The 20992-nt window shown below is 48.6% G+C and overlaps 1 protein-coding gene across 3 annotated transcripts in view; it reads right to left on the bottom strand.

Annotated features, from left to right (window-relative positions):
* The window catches only part of LOC144799793 (uncharacterized), a 436537-nt gene that overhangs the window by 14345 nt on the left and 401200 nt on the right, over positions 1–20992 (bottom strand). For 2 of the 3 annotated variants that reach the window (XM_078671344.1, XM_078671346.1), the window contains one exon: positions 770–996. The exons of the other annotated variant lie outside the window; for it this stretch is intronic. In XM_078671344.1, coding sequence (XP_078527470.1) covers positions 803–996 — 194 coding nt within the window. In that variant the 3' untranslated portion in view covers positions 770–802. The remainder of the gene's footprint in view (positions 1–769; positions 997–20992) is intronic. 3 annotated transcript variants of the gene reach the window in all.

Genomic DNA, 20992 nt, shown 5'->3' on the forward strand with positions numbered 1-20992 from the left:
AGTTTGCTAACGTGCCACGGGAGTTCAGAGCTGACAAGCTCAAGGTTAAAAGGAAGCTTTCGCTACAAAATGTAGCAGCCTAAGGAAGAACTGCCAAGACTTCTAAATGAACAATGAACTAGTGAATTTGCCCGGGCATGTAAGAAGGAGGTGTCACAGTTTACTGTGGTACGAGGTAGCTCAGCCAATGGAGAACTAGAATTCGTCTGCTGGAATGTGAAAAATAGTTAGCTCAGCTTAATTTAGGGTATAAGAATAGGTTCAGAGAACACATAGTTGGCTTACGCTCGAGAAATCTGGAGGACGATGTTATGCTGATGGACTTTACACGTGAGGACAGGAGTTTTTATTAATTACTTTATTACTAGGTGATGAGGGTAGAGACAGAGATATAGTTAGGATTTTGGAAAATGCTTAATTTTACTTATTCCTGCTAATGAATAATAATTCTTGATTTATGCTCTTTTTATTAATACTGAATAAATCTTTCTTTATGACATTTTCTAATGCTTGTTTAATAAAATACCAAAACCTAAGTTTTCCTAGATGTGTTTAAATAAACTTTCTAAAATGACAAGCTGGTCTTGATTATTGTAGATAGTTTTAAACAACATATTTAGATCTTATCGCCTCATGATTCAGTCGCTCTATTGTTGATATGGGCCTAGTGTTGTATTGTAAGTTTGGTGATAGTAGATAGTGTTATTTGTGCAATATTTTGGTGAGAGCGCTGGATCAGACCCCTGCCCTGAGCACGGAGCCAACCAACCTTCAGGGGAGGCTTTATCCTCCTTCATTGCCCCTAGTGCACCCAGGAACTCTGAATTGCTGCTGCAAGAGGGCTTCCTGGATAGAGGTTACCATGGCGGTGTCTCCATGCTGGGTTCTTCTTGATCAGGAGTTGCTTTCCAGCTGTGCCGCACTGTGAGTTGGGGCTTATTCGGTGAATCCACCTGCCTCTATGTTGCTCCAGGCGCTGCAACATGCTGATCCTGACTGCAGTAAGAAGAATGCAAAAAGAACGATTGATGGACAGAATGCAGAACAATGTCATACATTCACCTGAGTACAGAGATCTGGGCCTGAATCCATCGTTTTTGTGCTTCCCATGCCATTCCAGTTTGAACCCCAGCCATATGCAAATCAGTCTTGACCCTGCCCCCAATGGGAACAGTCAAGCTCGAACTGCCAGGCCAGGTGCTCCCTGGACTGGAAACATGCATCCTAGGACCGGTTTCGGTATTTCAGCCCTAATCAGCCAGGATAGCTTGACTCCAGTGGCATGGAGAGCACAGGACCCACGTCTGGGCATATCTGTACCACTTGTGGTGACAAATGCAGAAAGAACAACTGATGGACAGAATGCAGAACAATGTCATGCAGTGCCATACATGACCCAGGGTCAGTCCGGTGGCTGCCGGGGAGCTGAGTGACATTGGACACCCCTGCCTCTCTACTTATGGCTCTAGGGGTCAACTAGTGGTGCCCCTGCACAAAGGTGCCTTCGCCACTCCTGTGCCACAGGGGAGAGGAAGCATTGCCCCCTACACTATTTACTGGAGATCCTGTCATCGTTGACAGCGAAAACGGACTGCAACACTGGATGGCATCGGCCATGTTTGTTCACACAGTCTTTCCCACTCCAGTCTGGACATACTCCAAGTAGGAGAAACTGGGGTAGGGTTACGCATCATCTATCCAGCAACAGAGAGCCCTCTCGGGAGGGGGAAAAAACTGCTGAAGGTCTATTCCTTCTCGAGGGTCTATTGAAATGTTTGTCTCACGCCACCCAAATAATATAAGCATGCACAGCACAGTCCCTGATGCCCATGTATGTAGGTCCACTATCTGTATGTACTGTTACCTTTGTATATCATAATGCTATGCTATATAACATCATTATGCTATTTCTATATTCTTTGAGCTCACTTCCTACCAATACTCTTTTTGCTCACTTTCCACCAATATCGACAGTTTATAATTGCGTATATGTGTTTAGATGCATGTATCTGTTTTGTATATTGTATGTAATCCATGTACTCTGATGTCTATGTAGCTGGTTCTCTTGTAAAGTGCTCTGACACCTTTGGGTAAATTTAGCGCTATAGAAAAAAGCATAAATAAATAAAATATATAGGGGTCGATTAGGATGGCGGACGGATTGCCCCCGCCGGGCTGGCGGTAGCCACCGCCGGGCCGGCGGGGGCAATCCGTCCACCATCCTGACAGAAATGACCCCCAGCCACATTAGGATGGCTGGGGGGTCCGCGGAGGACAGGAAGACCGCCCCCCACTTTTCCGCTGTGGTCCCCTTGCGACCGTGGCGGAACAAGGCTAATGTGGTGGCGGTGTCTATCAGACACCGCCAGCCATATTAGGATGTGCTTCGGGGAATGCCTTTCCGAGGCGGCAAGGCATACGGTCTTTGCCTTGGGGGCCCGTTGTGGGCCCCCATGGTGAAGGGGGTGTGGGTACCCCCCTGCGTTTCAAAGTACAACATGGCAGGCACCGCGCGGTGCCTGTCATGTTGTGCTTTGTAACGCCCAATATGCATTTTTGGCATTGCGGCGGACGGTGCTTCCAGCACCGCCCGCCGCAATGTTAAAAATGCGGGGTGCACCCGCCACTGTGGCGGGTGCATCCTGATTCGAGGCACTGCACCTCTGCCCTTATGGCGGACGGTCCATGCCCACGACAGGTCCGCCATCCTAATGACCCCCATAGTTAGTTGCCAATTGTTACACAACTGGAGGGTGGAGGATTTGCACCTCTGTTATTCTTGTGAGGCGCTTTATGAGGGGCTCCAAACTGTTGTTGACACTGCTATTTTGTATATATTTGTAATTTGCATTTAGTTACGTTTGCATTAAAGCATTTTCTCTGTTTACAATAAAAGCAGTAGCTGGCTATTGGCCTCCTGAATGTTATTTTTGTGCAGTACTAATTGATGAGCTTATAGCCCACAATTCCTCACTGATTGAGCCTCGAACTAGGTACGTAACGTAGGCCCCTGCGGCAGAAGTGGAACCAGACCCTTCAAAGGGCCCCCAAATCCTTTAGAGGGGCCCTTTTCATTCTAGTGAATGAACATCTTTGTGATATGAGATTCTCGGGGGTCCCTCACCACATTCTGCAAGGTGACCACCTCATTCCGCATTGTGACATTGCCTCGGACTGCACTGTCTCAATATCCAGACAGTCGGGTGCTAAAAGAGGTTCTTGATCCCCAGTTTGATGGCCCACAGTATATAGGCCCAAGGGCACCAGAGGTCACAGGCCATCATTGATACATCTGGACGACAGTACATTCTCATTGGCCAGGACCTCCCAGACTGGAGATCTCACAAATAACGTTTTGCCATCAGTATGTTTTTAGTGTATTTTACTGACCAGATAATGATCCGCTCCTAGATCTCCTATGCATCTCCTGAATGGGTAAGTATCATCTCTGAGCTCCTGTATGCATGTTTCAATAAAGCGCAGTGTTCACCATGCATTGCTGAGGTCAGTAAATAATTTGAAGGCCACGGGTGACAGATATGGCATGGTGAATTTCTATCAGTTGAGTACCAGCTCGGATGAGTAACACTATTTGTATTCAGTATATTCAACCTAAAGCACGATGGACATATGCACTGTATAGAGAAGGGAGATGTAGGAGAGTAGGGTCTGCTATCCTATGGTCACCCCAAATTTTTGCTTTTTGCTTCACTGGTTTTCGACTACGGAGGCTGTGGGCCTGCTAATCAGACCCCACAGCCTGCTGTTCTCTCTCTAAATTATTAATACATGTGCTATAGGTACATACCACAATTGGAAATGGACTCCTTGTCAGCCCCTGTACCATGCACTATAGGTGCTCAGGGCATAGGTGCCACCAAGGCCTACCAGGGGCTGCAGCATAACCTTTTCCACCCCTGGCTGGTTCTTAAATTGACACAACTGGCTGATCACTCAGCTGGGGCAAGGTGGTGTAATCACCCCTTGCTTAGATATAGTATACCTATATCTAAACCTATATCTGGACACATATAAACCTGTGAGTCACTCCTATGGAAGGCCTTATCAATTCTGGAGGCCGAGTGCGTGGTTTAATGTGAGATGGAGCCCTAGCATGAGCTGAGCCTGTCTGCAGCCGTCGGGAACAAATCCCTAAGCTGTTTCAGGATAATGCCATACCATATACTATTAAGTGCATTATAATCCTCACGGTTATATAGCAACTTTGGTTTGGCTTTATCAAAACATGTCGTGTAAGGTGTCATACGATTTGGAATACTATCCCTTCGCCAGTTCTGGCGACGGGGATAGCATTCCACCCCTCTAGAGGGAGAAGACATGTTACTTTACTGAAATGCGGTTAATTTCTAAAAGAGCCTCAGATCCACAAAATGGATGCTTCTGCCACAGACACAAGTCTGACCCCCTGTAGCTGACCGAAACTCAGCCAAGGGGGCCTGGACAAAGGGTTTCCTGTCGCAGGGAGGTGTCACACCACCCCAGACAGGAGTTAGTGGATTGTAGCAGGGAGGTTTGAAAGAAACCAGACACTGCATGGGGAGCACAAGGCTGCCCCTTGCATAATCCGGTCAAACCGGTTCTGGGGCACACCAGCCCCAGTCCCAGCGCGGCCTGGATCAAAGGAATGGGGTGTATCCACCCCCTTCCTGGGTCCCACCCAAAGGAGGGGACCTAGCAGGTAATCCAGCCCCCTAGATTGGTATAAGAGTGGGAGCAGTGCCGATGCACTTCAGATTATCCTGATGAAACATAAGAAACGAAACTCTGGACCCTTCGACATCCTACTCAACGTAGAAGACTGAAGAATCTCCCTTGTGGTCAAGGAGTGACCACCCTGTGCAAACAGGCACCATCCAGCCTATCGACGTCTTCTTTGTTGCAGTTCCCGCCGGAACTCGAGCGACAGAGATCGACGAGATCAAGCTTGCCTGCCTTCTAACAGCCCGATCCACAGTCCCTGCAGAGCTGGGACCCGTGGAGGCGACCAGAAGCGTGGGGCACGCCATCTTGGAAAGACCACGATACGCTGACCGTGCAGCCCACGAGTGACCCTCGAAGCTGTACACCGGGGTTTGAGAAGCCCCAACCCTGAGCCACTCTTGCATCGAAGTTCAGCCCTCCACACTCGCCGAGTGCTGCGTGGGGCCCTTCTGCTTCTTTTGGCTCAATGCGTTGGCCCGGTCACTTGCCAGCCGGCTTGTGGCCCCTGTGTCGACGAAACTTGAAATACGACTTGTGATTCTGGGTGCTCCAGATTTACGCACGTGCGTGTAACACGAGGGAGAGAGAGGACTAGATAGCTAGTCCGAGTCCCCGAGGGTTTATATGTGATTAATCAAAGAGGACTAGCTTAAGTTGACCAAAGTGTTGCAGTACTCTAATTAGTTCTGTCACGGGCACCTTGTTGGTGTATTCATGAAGCCCTCACCCACCAACCTAGTTGGTGGCATGGTTCATCATCGGGCCCACCCAGTGACACCTAGTATGTCCCGGGTGTGCCACGACGCCTGATTACAGCGGAGCTGGTATATTGCTGAGAGTGCAGTGAGTGAGGTTGAGTGAGTTGTGATTTAAAACGGCTTGGTGGTGGTCCCAGTACCCGAGGGTAAATTAAATTTTAATAACTGGGCTGTCACCAGCGGTTAAAAGTAAGGCTACAGGACGCGTAAGGGTGGCGAGTTACTGCCCCCTGCGTCCTTCAGATGGTCGACATGTTTCAGCCAGTGCCTTAGAGTATTCTGGCTTTCCTCAGGACCGTTTTTTAAAAGGTGTGGTGAAATAAAACAGACTTAGTGTTGTGGTACAGACTATGTGATACACTCACTAAGGCGTTTTTCTATATGTGAGAGGGGGATTCCCTTCTCATGCATACCTGTACAAACACACATTAAGGACAAGGACAAAACATTTATAGAGAGAGTCAGTAGTCAATTTAGACATATGGTCAACAATGCTTTGGTGGCCGGATCTATAGTGCAAGGTGAGAGGACTATAGTCGGCTAGCTGTGATGGTACTGGTGGTGCCATCAGAGTGAAAATACGCGACTAATTAGGAGCGTGGTGTGGCTAAAACACGAAAATCACACTGTAAGGAGTTGACTTAGTGTGGCAGGGCGCAAGAAAATTGTTCTTACGCTTTGGGTTATTAGCCAAGGCTTCCTGGAGGGAAGCGGTAAGGGGATGACCCTATGGGACAAAAGGAGATAGGCTGCAGGGGTTAGGGACCTGTAAGGAAAGAAGCGCTTACCCAGTTTGTTGTTTGGAGGCTTGTCAGGTTTGTCATACTCACAGTCTTTCTGGTCAGTGCCTGCCTTGTACCTGGTGTCCCGCCGTCGTCCTCCGATAGAATGAGCCTGTCGACGTGTGGGCTTTGTATACTATGGTTAACAAGGTAATGATGAGCTCCTGTGGGAATAGTCAGGGTGGAAAGACTACCCCTTTGTGTTGTTGCTGCACATGTTCGTGGTTTGCACCTTAGTCTCTCGTGCATGCTCAGTATGATAGCGTGATTGTTATGTTACTGCTCATGCTCATGATTTGCACACTAGTCTCCCGCACATGCTCAGTATGATAGCGTGATTATAATGTTACTGCTCATGCTCATGATTTGCACACTAGTCTTTTGCGCATGCTCAGTATGATAGCGCGATAAAGTAATTAAGGTACATGTAGCAACTATTTAGCAGGTAATATATGCCGCCGTAGGTACGGGGAAAGTGGCAACACCCGTGTTAGGTGTGGTGTGGTCTATCTGCGCAGGCGCGAAGGGATCAGCGTTGGCCACGTATGCGCTAATGTTGGGGAAACATGCCTGTGAGACGCGCCGCGTCCCAGAGTGGTTCGCCCAGTTAATCACTGCGTAATGCACATGCGCTGCTGGGCGCTGCGCGCTAAAGTTGACATGGCAATATTAAGGGGGTTTAAGCATGTGCCCATGATTATGGCAGCCTAGTGGTGCACATAAAGGGGGAGCATGATCTATGTCTTTGTACAGAGGGACTATGGCACGGGGGACTCACCACTGTACAAAGGCGAGGTAACTGTGACTAGTGTTGGTCTAGGGTGTGACTGAGTTCCACGGTATGGCGTCATTGAGGCCATTGGTTTGGGTGGATAGGCGATATATCCAGTGTTGTTCCTTACTGAGTAATTTCTTCTCATTATCCACTGCCAGATCCGGTAGTTGTTCGATGATGGTCCAGGTGGAGTTACCTCGCCTTTGTACAGTGGTGAGTCCCCCGTGCCATAGTCCCTCTGTACATAGACATAGATCATGCTCCCCCTTTATGTGCACCACTAGGCTGCCATAATCATGGGCACATGCTTAAACCCCCTTAATATTGCCATGTCAACTTTAGCGCGCAGCGCCCAGCAGCGCATGTGCATTACGCAGTGATTAACTGGCCGAACCACTCTGGGACGCGGCGCGTCTCACAGGCATGTTTCCCCAACATTAGCGCATACGTGGCCAACGCTGATCCCTTCGCGCCTGCGCAGATAGACCACACCACACCTAACACGGGTGTTGCCACTTTCCCCGTACCAACTGCGGCATATATTACCTGCTAAATAGTTGCTACATGTACCCTAATTACTTTATCGCGCTATCATACTGAGCATGCGCAAAAGACTAGTGTGCAAATCATGAGCATGAGCAGTAACATTATAATCACGCTATCATACTGAGCATGTGCAAGAGACTAGTGTGCAAATCATGAGCATGAGCAGTAACATAACAATCGCGCTATCATACTGAGCATGCACGAGAGACTAGTGTGCAAACCACGAACATGAGCAGCAACAACACAAAGGGGTAGTCTTTCCACCCTGACTATTCCCACAGGTGCTCATCATTACCTTGTTAACCATAGTATAAAAAGCCCACACGTCGACAGGCTCATTCTACCGGAGGACGACGGCGGGACAACAGGTACAAGACAGGCACTGACCAGAAAGACTGTGAGTATGACAAACCTGACAAGCCTCCAAACAACAAACTGGGTAAGCGCTTCTTTCCTTACAGGTCCCTAACCCCTGCAGCCTATCTCTTTTTCTCCCATAGGGTCATCCCCTTACCGCTTCCCTTCAGGAAGCCTTGGCTAATAACCCAAAGCGTAAGAACAATTTTCTTGCGCCCTGCCACACTAAGTCAACTCCTTACAGTGTGATTTTCGTGTTTTAGCCACACCACGCTCCTAATTAGTTGCGTATTTTCACTCTGATGGCACCACCAGTACCAGCACACCTAGCCGACTATAGTCCTCTTACCTTGCACTATAGATCCGGCCACCAAAGCATTGTTGACCATATGTCTAAATTGACTACTGACTCTCTCTATAAATGTTTTGTCCTTGTCCTTAATGTTTGTTTGTACAGGTATGCATGAGAAGGGAATCCCCCTCTCACATATAGAAAAACACCTTAGTGAGTGTATCACATAGTCTGTACCACAACACTAAGTCTGTTTTATTTCACCTCACCTTTTAAAAAACGGTCCTGAGGAAAGCCAGAATACTCTAAGGCACTGGCTGAAACATGTCGACCATCTGAAGGACGCAGGGGGCAGTAAGTCGCCACCCTTACGCGTCCTGTAGCCTTACTTTTAACCGCTGGTGACGGCCCAGTTATTAAAATTTAATTTACCCTCGGGTACTGGGACCACCACCAAGCCGTTTTAAATCACAACTCACTCAACCTCACTCACTGCACTCTCAGCAATATACCAGCTCCGCTGTAATCAGGCATCATAGCACACCCGGGACATACTAGGTGTCACTGGGTGGGCCCGATGATGAAGCATGCCACCAACTAGGTTGGTGGGTGAGGGCTTCATGAATACACCAACAAGGTGCCCGTGACAGAACTAATTAGAGTACTGCAACACTTTGGTCAACTTAAGCTAGTCCTCTTTGCTCCAGATTTACACCAGCTTCCCTGAAAAGGAGCCCCCACTCTGACCTTCCTGGTCCGAGTGAGAAGCAATCTCCCAGTTCCGCGTAGATTGCTTTTGCCAAGTGTTGTTTGCTCCAATCTTGAAGCCGACAGCGCCAACGGCGAGAGACTTCGTGGGACAGATCGTGACCTGCTCCTGGACTTCGTAGATGCCCCAGAGCCCACGTGACAGCGGAGAGAAGCTCCTCGACAACCACCTGATTGCGCCCGACATTGCCTGGTTCCATCCTGGTTCCACCCTCGTCACTGCTGAGTGACCCAGACTCTGTCCCCTCTGCTTTCAGGTACTTTTCGACTTCGATCCACCCTTGGATCCCACCGGACACTTCTCCTTCCCAGCGCCTGCAGCCTCTTCAGCTTCAAGCACCAAGAACCAGCGTGACGAAACCCGACACTAGTTCGACCCTGTGCACCCGCTTCCTGTGTGTGAGGTAACATTGCAACGCCGGTGTTCCCACACTGGTACACACCTCTAGGGTCTGTGTCTTAAGTTTTGTCTTTCTAGGTTCAGCGGAAGTGTCCTAAAACTCTATTTGTTTAACTTTTACGCACCATTGACTTGCATTGGTGCATGCGTGTGATTTCAGCACAGCACGCGAATCCCGCTGTCTTTTCCCGACTTCAGCATTGCTTGTCCCGACTGCTCCCAGCGATTCCCTAGGCCCTAGGCCTAACCACTGTTCGATTGGTATGTCTTATACCACTTTCTTAGTATATGGTCTGAGTGGCCCCTCGCCCTCATCCATAAATTGTGCAACTTTGTATGTTATACTGTGCTTTTGATTTAACGCTTGTGCCCCTTTGTTCATAAAGAATACTGGGGATTATTTTAAGTAATAAATACATATATTTTTATAATATATACTTGTGTGGTGTCCTTTCATTTGATATTACAGGACTGTGATTGGTAAAACAGCTCGCTTAACACGACCTCTTGAGTTAAGCCTGTAAGGCTGCTTAGTCTATGCTACCATTAAGATAGCTTGTCTACAAGGTTGACTTACAACCAGACACCATAAGGGTTTGCTTGGACTGATACAAGGTGGTTCCAGAATTGGAAACATCATATATCAGGCCAACTTCTCACATTGGTGCGCAGCGGTGCGGATTTGAGCTTGCTGTTGTTTTACCATTGCAATCTTTTTATCAAATTGAAAGATCACATCAAGTACCTTAGGTACATATAAATCAAAAGCTTAGCATATTAAGTTCTACTGAACTTAGTAGTTGTAGATTAAAGGGATTAGCACACCCTGACTACAACTCACTAGCAAGGTACAGTAGGAAAACACTTAGTGTAGGTAAGTGCACCACTTACACCTCACTAGCAGTCATGTCTGGCACAGGTGAGACTCTCAGCTCTCTGCCTGTGACAGTTGACCTTACCAAGGCAACTTCCAGCTATGACAAACTTAGCCACAAAGACTTGTGTGCCTTGTGCATATCAAGAGGGCTAAAAAGGGGCAGAGGTCCCACCATTCCTACCCTGATAGCCATTCTAGAACAGGATGACTTAGCTAAGGCGAGTGCAGCTCCCCTAGAGTCAGGAGATGGAGTGAACCCCCCTGTAACTGATACCACTCCAGAGGAGGAAGAAGATGAGGAGGTGGAGGAGGAGGATGATTCAGATGTAGAGGATCTAGACAATCAGGATCAGAGGGGTAACCAGGTTGTAGTTGCCAGGCTTAACCAGGCCAACTTAGACCTACTGGGGAATGGAGAGGGCCAGCACCTCCCCAGAACCCAACATATCATTCTCCCAGGCAACAGAAGAGTGAGATCTCCATCAGTGGACTCGCATATTTCTAGTGCCTCAAGAGAATCTCAGAGAGGAATGACTTCTTCTCAGAAGATAGAACATAGGGCCAGGATGAGGGCTGTCAAACTCCAGATAGAGAGGGAGGAGGTAGCCCTGGCTCAAGCTAGACTTGCCTTGGCAAGAGAGCAAAAATTGTGTGGCTTAGATGCCACTGGTGGCAGCATAATTCCTAGAGAGAAAGACATTAGCTATGATAATAGAAACCTGACAAAAATTGTGCCCCCCTACAAGGAAGGGGATGACATCCACAAATGGATGACTGCACTTGAGAGAGCCTGCATGGTACAGCAGGTTCCTCAGGATCAGTGGGCTGCAATGTTATGGTACTCCTTTTCTGAGAAAGGGAGGGATAGGCTCCTCACAGTTAGACCTGAGGATGCCAAAAACTACTCTGTCCTGAAGAGTGCTCTTATTGAAGGGTTTGGCCTAACCACTGAGCAATACAGGTTGTTGTTCAGAGACACCCAAAAAGCACAGGCTCAGGACTGGACTGATTTTGTTGATTGTGCCACTAAGGCTCTGGAGGGTTGGTTGCAGGGAAGTAAAGTTTCAGACTATACAGGATTGTACAATCTTATCATGAGAGAACAGATCCTTAATAACTGTACAAACCAGCTGTTGCATCAATACCTTATTGACTCTGATCTGACCTCTCCCCAAGAATTGGGAAAGAAGGCAGACAAATGGGTCAGAACAAGGATTAAGCAGAAACCCCAGAACCAAGGTGGTGACCAGAAGAAAACAGACCAGAAGGGTGGGAATCAGAAAGATAAAGAAAAGGACCAGAAGTCTTCAGGCCCCCAAACTAGTAATAAGGAGGGTGGTTCCCAAAATGGCAACAAGAAAAAGAAGAACGATGGCCCAAGGAAACCTTGGTGTAATACCTGCAAATCAGTTTCACACTGGGGCAGTGACTGCACCAAGAAAAATCCAGTCCCCACCACTATAGCTCCTAAAGCACCTGCACCCCCTAGTACAGTTAACAGTGGTGGTACACAACCTAAGGGTATAGTGGGGTTAACTTTGGGTACTGAGATGGAATCTGGCCTAGTCAGAATCCCTACTCAGGCAGTTCTCCTATGTGATGTGGACCTAGCTTTGTCCACTACAGTGAGTCCCAGTAACCTGGGCAAATATAGGCAGACGCCTTTGATAAATGAGAAACTGGCTCAGGCCTACAGGGACACATGTGCCAGTGTCACAATGGTGACACCTGACTTTGTGGACCCTGGACAGATTGTACTAGGTGAAAGTTACCTAGTGACCAATGCAAGCAACTCCACTACTTCACATAGTGTGGCTGTTGTGAACTTCTCCTGGGGAGGGGTTGATGGCCTAAAGAAAGTTGTTGTGAGTGCAGACCTCCCAGTAGACTGTCTGTTAGGTAATGATCTTGAAAGCTCAGTTTGGTCAGAAGTGGAGTACAGGACTCATGCAGAATTGCTAGGGATTTCAGCACATGTCCTTGCAGTGACAAGGACTCAGGCTAAGAAGTGCCTTCCTGACCCAGTGGTGGATCTTGGAACAATAGACCAACCACAACCCAAGAGAAGGAGCAAGAGGGTTAAGGCTTTGTCTTCCCCCTTGCCCCAGGTTGAGGATCAGATTTCACAGGAGACTGATTCTGCAGTCCAAGAGGAGACTGTCTCAGAGGAACTGGAGCCTGATCAGGTTGAGTTTCTGGGGACAGGGGGACCCTCAAGGGCAGACCTGGGGCAGGCTCAATTAGATTGCCCTTCACTTGAACCCCTCAGAGAGCAAGCTGCTGCTGAGGCTGCAGGGAATGCTCAAGGTGCCCATAAAGTTTATTGGGATGATGGACTCCTTTACTCAGAGGCTAGAGACCCCAAGCCTGGTACAACCAGGAGGTTGGTCATACCTTTGAAGTTAGGGGGTTTCCTTCTCACCTTGGCCCATGATATTCCCCTTGCAGGACACTTAGGCCAGAACAAGACTTGGGACAGGCTTGTTCCACACTTTCACTGGCCTCATATTTCAGAAAATGTCAAGGAGTTTTGTCGCTCCTGTGTCACTTGCCAAGCCAGTGGTAAGTCAGGTGGCACCACAAAGGCCCCCCTCATACCACTACCTGTGGTAGGGGTTCCCTTTGAACGTGTTGGAATAGACATTGTGGGTCCCATGGATCCTCAAACAGCATCTGGGCACAGATTTATACTGGTGGTAATGGATCATGCCACCAGGTACCCAGAAGCAATTCCCCTAAGGACCACCACAGCACCTGTGGTGGCAAAAGCCCTCATTGCAGTTTTCTCAAGAGTGGGCTTTCCAAAGGAGGTACTATCAGACAGAGGCACTAACTTCATGTCTGGTTATCTAAAAGCAATGTGGAAGGAGTGTGGAGTAAACTACAAGTTTACCACACCCTATCACCCACAGTGCAATGGGCTTGTGGAGAGATTCAACAAGACCCTCAAGGGAATGATAAAAGGTTTACCAGAGAAGCTCAGGCGGAAATGGGACATCCTTTTACCCTGCTTGCTCTTTGCTTACAGAGAGGTCCCACAGAAGGGGGTTGGCTACAGCCCTTTTGAACTTTGTTTGGCCACCCTGTGAGGGGTCCACTATGTTTGGTGAAGGAAGGATGGGAGTTACCTCTCAAAAAGCCTAAGCTAGATGTTGTGGACTATGTACTTGGTCTCCGCTACCGGATGGCTGAGTATATGGAGAGAGCATCCAAAAACCTGGAGGCAAGTCAAGAATTGCAGAAAGCTTGGCATGACCAAAAGGCTGTTCTGGTTGAGTTCCAACCAGGGCAGAAGGTGTGGGTGTTGGAGCCAGTGGCCCCAGCAGCACTCCAGGACAAATGGACTGGACCCTACCCTATCATTGAGAAAAAGGGAGAAGTCACCTACTTGGTTGACTTTGGAACCCCTAGGAGCCCCCAAAGGGTGCTTCATGTCAATCGTTTGAAAGCATTTGTGGACAGGGAGGACATGAGCTTGCTCATGGCCACAGATGGGGAACAGGAGAAAGAGAGTGACCCTCTCCCAGACCTGCTTTCTCAGAACCCTGATGATGGTTCAGTTGATGGAGTAGCCTTGGCAGGCAGCCTCACTGACCAGCAGCAGATGGACTGCAGACAAGTTTTGCAAGCCCACAGACATTTGTTTTCACTCACACCCAGTCAAACTAACTGGTGCACCCATGAGGTGGACACCGGTGACAGTCTGCCTGTGAAGAATAAGATCTACAGGCAACCTGACCATGTCAGGAATTGTATAAAGGCTGAGGTGCAAAAGATGTTGGAGCTTGGAGTGATTGAGCCATCAGAGAGCCCATGGGCTAGCCCAGTGGTCCTTGTGCCAAAACCTCATACCCAAGATGGAAAGAGAGAAATTAGATTTTGTGTGGACTACAGAGGTCTCAATGCTGTCACTAGGACAGATGCACATCCCATTCCAAGAGCAGATGAGCTCATTGATAAATTGGCTGCTGCCAAGTTTCTGAGCACATTTGATTTGACAGCTGGCTACTGGCAGATCAGACTAGCTGAAGAGTCAAAAGCCAAGACAGCATTCTCTACCCCTAGTGGACATTTTCAGTTTGTGGTAATGCCCTTTGGTTTGAAGAATGCACCTGCCACTTTCCAAAGGTTGGTGAACCAAGTCCTTGCTGGGTTGGATGACTTCTGTGCAGCATATCTTGATGATATTGCTGTCTTTAGCTCCACCTGGGAGGATCACCTAATCCACCTGAAGAAAGTTCTGGAGGCCCTGCAAAAGGCAGGCCTGACTATCAAGGCTACCAAGTGCCAGATAGGGCAGAGCAAGGTTGTATACCTGGGCCACCTAGTAGGTGGAGGTCAGGTTCAGCCCCTGGAGAGCAAGATCCAGACCATACAGGACTGGGCTCCTCCAACTACCCAGACACAAGTCAGAGCCTTCTTGGGCCTGACTGGGTATTACAGAAAGTTTGTGAAGAACTATGGGTCCATTGTGACACCATTAAATGACTTGACATCCAAGAAGATGCCAAAAAAGGTTCAGTGGACAGTTAGCTGTCAAAAGGCATTTGATGACCTGAAGAATGTCATGTGCTCTGCACCTATCCTGAAGAGTCCTGACTACTCCAAACAGTTCATTGTACAGACAGATGCTTCTGAGTTGGGGGTGGGAGTTGTGCTTTCACAACTTAATCAAGATGGTCAAGACCAGCCCATTGCTTTTATTAGCAGAAGGCTGACCCCCAGGGAGAAACGTTGGTCAGCCATTGATAGGGAGGCCTTTGCTGTGGTTTGGGCCCTGAAGAAGTTGAGGCCATACTTGTTTGGTACTCACTTCCTAGTTCAGACAGGCCATAAGCCCCTCTTGTGGCTAAATCAGATTAAGGGTGAAAATCCCAAACTGCTCAGGTGGTCCATTTCCCTACAGGGGATGGACTTTACAGTGGAGCACCGCCCAGGGACTGACCATGGTAATGCAGATGGTCTCTCCAGGTACTTCCAATTAGAACATGAAGACTTATCTGGTCAAGGTTAGTTTAATGTCCCTGCGTTGGGGGGGGGGGGGTTGTGTAGGAGAGAGGGTCTGCTATCCTATGGTCACCCCAAATTTTTGCTTTTAGCTTCACTGGTTTTCACCTACTGAGGATGTGGGCCTGCTAATCAGACCCCCAACCTGCTGTTCTCTCTCTAAATTATTAATACATGTGCTATAGGTACATACCACAATTGGAAATGGACTCCTTGTCAGCCCCTGTACCATGCACTATAGGTGCTCAGGGCATAGGTGCCACCAAGGCCTACCAGGGGCTGCAGCATATCTTTTGCCACCCCTGGCTGGTTCTTAAATTGACACAACTGGCTGATCACTCAGCTGGGGCAAGGTGGTGTAATCACCCCTTGCTTAGATATAGTATACCTATATCTGAACCTATATCCGGACACATATAAACCTGTGAGCCACTCCTATGGAAGGCCTTATCAATTCTGGAGGCCAAGTGCGTGGTTTAATGTGAGATGGAGCTCTAGCATGAGCTGAGCCTGTCTGCAGCCGTCGGGAACAAATCCCTAAGCTGTTTCAGGATAATGCCATACCATATACTATTAAGTGCATTATAATCCTCGCGGTTATATAGCAACTTTGGTTTGGCTTTATCAAAACATGTCGTGTAAGGTGTCATACGATTTGGAATACTATCCCCTCGCCAGTTCTGGCAAAGGGGATAGCATTCCACCCCTCTAGAGGGAGAAGACATGTTACTTTACTGAAATGCGGTTAAGTTCTAAAAGAGCCTCAGATCCACAAAATGGATGCTTCTGCCACAGACACAAGTCTGACCCCCTGTAGTTGACCGAAACTCAGCCAAGGGGGCCTGGACAAAGGGTTTCCTGTCGCAGGGAGGTGTCACACCACCCCAGACAGGAGTTAGTGGATTGTAGCAGGGAGGTTTGAAAGAAACCAGACACTGCATGGGGAGCACAAGGCTGCCCCTTGCATAATCCGGTCAAACCGGTTCTGGGGCACACCAGCCCCAGTCCCAGCGCGGCCTTGATCAAAGGAAAGGGGTGTATCCACCCCCTTCCTGGGTCCCACCCATAGGAGGGGACCTAGCAGGTAATCCAGCCCCCTAGATTGGTATAAGAGTGGGAGCAGTGCCGATGCACTTCAGATTATCCTGATGAAACATTAGAAATGAAACTCTGGACCCTTCGACATCCTACTCAACGTAGAAGACTGAAGAATCTCCCTTGTGGTCAAGGAGTGACCACCCTGTGCAAACAGGCACCATCCAGCCTATCGACATCTGCTTTGTTGCAGTTTCCGCTGGAACTCGAGCAACAGAGATCAACGAGATCAAGCTTGCCTGCCTTCTAACAGCCCGATCCACAGTCCCTGCAGAGCTGAGACCCGTGGAGGCGACCGGAAGCGTGGGGCATGCCATCTTGGAAAGACCACGAGACGCTGACCGTGCAGCCCACGAGTGACCCTTGAAGCTGTACACTGGGGTTTGAGAAGCCCCAACCCTGAGCCACTCTTGCACTGAAGTTCAGCCCTCCACACTCGACGAGTGCTGCGTGGGGCCCTTCTGCTTCTTTTGGCTCAACGTGTTGGCCCGGTCACTTGCCAGCTGGCTTGTGGCCCCTGTGTTGACGAAACTTGAAATACGACTTGTGATTCTGGTTGCTCTAGATTTACTCCAGCTCCCCTGAAAAGTAGCCCCCACTCTGACCTTCCTGGTCCGAGTGAGAAGCAATCTCCCAGTTCCGCGTGGATTGCTTTTGCCAAGTGTTGTTTGCTCCAATCTTGAAGCCGTCAGCGCCGACGGCGAGAACCTTTGTGGGACAGATTGTGACCTGCTCCTGGACTTCGTAGATGCCCCAGAGCCCACGTGACAGCGGAGAGAAGCTCCTCAACAACCACCTGATTGCGCCCGACATTGCCTGGTTCCATCCTGGTTCCACCCTGGTCACTGCTGAGTGACCCAGACTCTGTCCCCTCTGCTTTCAGGTACTTTTCGACTTCGATCCACCCTTGGATCCCACCGGACACTTCTCCTTCCCAGCGCCTGCAACCTCTTCAGCTTCAAGCACCAAGAACCAGCGTGACGAAACCCGACACTACTTCGACCCTGTGCACCCGCTTCCTGTGGGTGAGGTAACATTGCAACGCCGGTGTTCCCACACTGGTACACACCTCTAGGGTCTGTGTCTTAAGTTTTGTCTTTCTAGGTTCAGCGGAAGTGTCCTAAAACTCTATTTGTTTAACTTTTACGCACCATTGACTTGCATTGGTGCATGTGTGTGCTTTCAGCACTGCACCCGAATCCCGCGGGCTTTTCCCGACTTCAGCATTGCTTGTCCCGACTGCTCCCAGCGATTCCCTAGGCCCTAGGCCTAACCACTGTTCGATTGGTATCTCTTATACCACTTTCTTAGTATATGGTCTGAGTGGCCCCTCGCCCTCATCCATAAATTGTGCAACTTTGTATGTTATACTGTGCTTTTGATTTAACGCTTGTGCCCCTTTGTTCATAAAGAATACTGGGGATTATTTTAAGTAATAAATACATATATTTTTTATAATATATACTTGTGTGGTGTCCTTTCATTTGATATTACAGGACTGTGATTGGTAAAACAGCTCGCTTAACACGACCTCTTGAGTTAAGCCTTTAAGGCTGCTTAGTCTATGCTACCATTAAGATAGCTTGCCTACAAGGTTGACTTACAACCACACACCATAAGGGTTTGCTTGGACTGATACAAGGTGGTTCCAGAATTGGAAACATCATATATCAGGCCAACTTCTCACAGGAGTTTTAGGACTGTGAATCAATTAGACATTCTCTAGACTATGAATCTGCAATGTGTTTATTACGAGGAGCATTGTCCCAAGTACTGAACAGCCATGGAGTAACTGAAGCAAAGCTCTGGTGAGGGTGAGTGGTTAGACAATCTCAGCTCTGTAGGACCAGAGTAGAGCCAATGAAAGGTAAGGGATGCTGTCTATAACTGCACAGAGTTTGAGCTGGAATCAGCAAAGGTCCTACATAAATGTAAAGCCAGGCAGGGACCATCTCAGGCCTAGAGCAGTATGTGTGTAGGCTTCTTATCAATAGTAGCTTTTCCATGAGAAAAGGAAAGACTAAAGTAAATAAGCATTGACAAGGTCAATAAGTCTTGCACCTTAAGATCACTGCTCGACCTATTCAAAAGAGGGAGCTGTTGGCATTAATGGGTGAGAGCAGGAGGAGAGTGGGAGTTTGGGTGTGAGAGGGCGGGTGGAAATGAAGGGACAAAGAAAGGTGTCGGCGAGACAACCACTTACTCCAACAAATGTGTGTGTGTTTTTTGCAGTACATTTATATTGCGCAAAAAAAAGGAAATGTTAGAAAAGTGAAAGCAAACAACATGTCAGTAAAAAGATGTCGTTGTTTTCAATTCTTCACAACACCAGATATCCATGCAATAAAATCGACTTGATTTTAGTTGCAGACCAGGTTTTTTTTTAAATAGGCGAATGAGAGAACGGAGAACAGAAATGTACATTTCTAAGAATTTATATGTAGAATCTACTTCTAAAGATACATTTTTCCTAAGAAACTCCCAAATTGGACAGCCGATGTGAATGGAGCAGACAAATATAAAGCAATGTGCCCAGGATCACACAATGTTAAAGGGGGAATCTTTGAATTTCAATTCAAATTTCTTGGTTCTACTGTATGCAACGTTGTTACTAGCACAGCACAAATAACCACTGTAGTGTCGTTGGCTTGCACTTCCTGTAGACTAGCACTGTGAAAATATTCTGCAATGGGGGATGATGTGCTGCCAACTTAAACTATCAGGCAGAGAGAATAGGGTATTTTCAGGCATTGGGTTCAGCACACCCACACGCTGAAAATGACCCTTATTAGTTTGCACCACACCAGTGTCCGTTTCCACTGATTCATGGCGATTTTATTTTCTGTTTATGCACAATCGTGGCTCGCTGTAGAAGTCATCATGAAGAGTAAAAGGTAGTGCATACCGATGAACATCACCGGTGTGGTGTCGGGGATTAGGGCGACTTCACAACAGAACAACCGGTTTGGTTTTTTGGGGGGACTTTTTTTGTCGGAAGGGCTGTCGAATTATGACAGCACGTCAATACTCTCCACCACAGAACAAGTTACCTGCTGTCCTCTTCATTGAGGGGGGTGGGCATCAGAAGAGTCCTAGAAGAGCAGCGGTAGAAGTGGGTGGGGACGGAAGGGCACGGCGTGCCCCTACTTCTAAAAATATTTCAGCCCGTTCCCCTACTTCTTTCTTTGAAAAAAGCATCCCAGGACGGAGAGAATAGTCCTACTAAAAACGATAACTTTTTTTTCAGCTTCCAGGGGCTGCTCGCACTTCCCTGTTGAACTCCAGAGGCTGCAGCAGCCCCTCGCTGAGCTCGCACAGACCGAGGGCGGGCCCATTGTCATTCCGATTGAGGCTGATTATCCCCTTTGGAATGACAATGCGCCCGCCCGCTGCCTGCCTTTAGCATATGCCAGTGAGATCTGCATGAGGTGTGATTAAGAGAACGGGGTTTTCCTTTAAACTGCCAGACCCCTTTAACTGGAGGACAACCTGATCTTAAGCCCTCCTCTGCGATCCTGTGGCCTTTAAGGTGTGAGGCTCTGCTCAGGGGAGAAGCCAGAAAATCAAAATGCCCCGAACTTTGAACTACACTTATAATGGCAAGCAGCACGTGATGAGAGTGTGCTCTGCACTCCCTAAAAGAGCGGCCTTCACTGCTACATCCAAGCAAGGGAGTAGTCCGAAAATTAGAATGCTCCCCATTTTGCAGTAAACCTCTGATGCACACCAAGCAAAATAAGTAAATGTGCCCATCCTCCACTCGAAGAAGTGACGGGGACAGGAGAAGTGACGGGACAAGAGAAGGAGAAGTGAAGTGACGGGGACAGGAGAAGGAGAAGTGAAGTGAAGGGACAGGAGAAGGAGAAGTGACGGGGACAGGAGAAGGAGAAGTGACGGGGGCAGGAGCAGTGAACGAGGCAGAAGTGAAGGGACAGGAGAAGTGATGGGACAGTAAAAGTGAAGGGACAGTAAAAGTGACGGAGACAGGAGACGGAGAAGTGACGGGACAGGAGATGGAGAAGTGACGGGACAGGAGAAGTGACGGGAGAAGTGACAGGACAGGATAAGTGACGGGACAGGAAAAGTGACGGGGCAGGAGAAGTGACGGGGCAGGAGAAGTGACAGGGGCAGGAGAAGTGACGGGGACAGGAGAAGTGACGGGGACAGGAAAAGTGAAGGGACGGGAGAAGGAGAAGTGACGGGACAGGAGATGGAGAAGTGACGGGACAGGAGATGGAGAAGTGACCGGGGCAGGAGCAGTGAACGAGGCAGAAGTGAAGGGACAGGAGAAGTGAAGGGACAGTAAAAGTGACGGGACAGGAGACGGAGAAGTGACGGGACAGGAGACGGAGAAGTGACGGGACAGGAGAAGTGATGGGAGAAGTGACAGGACAGGATAAGTGACGGGACAGGAAAAATGACGGGGCAGGAGAAGTGACGGGGCAGAAGAAGTGACGGGACAGGAGAAGTGATGGGACAGGAAAAGTGACGGGGGCAGGAGAAGTGACGGGGACAGGAGAAGTGAAGGGACAGGAGAAGTGAAGGGACAGGAGGAGTGAAGGGACAGGAGAAGTGAAGGGACAGGAGAAGGAGAAGTGACGGGACAGGAGAAG

Source organism: Lissotriton helveticus, chromosome 12 (assembly GCF_964261635.1).
Source record: "Lissotriton helveticus chromosome 12, aLisHel1.1, whole genome shotgun sequence".
NCBI classification, from domain to species: Eukaryota; Metazoa; Chordata; class Amphibia; order Caudata; family Salamandridae; genus Lissotriton; species Lissotriton helveticus.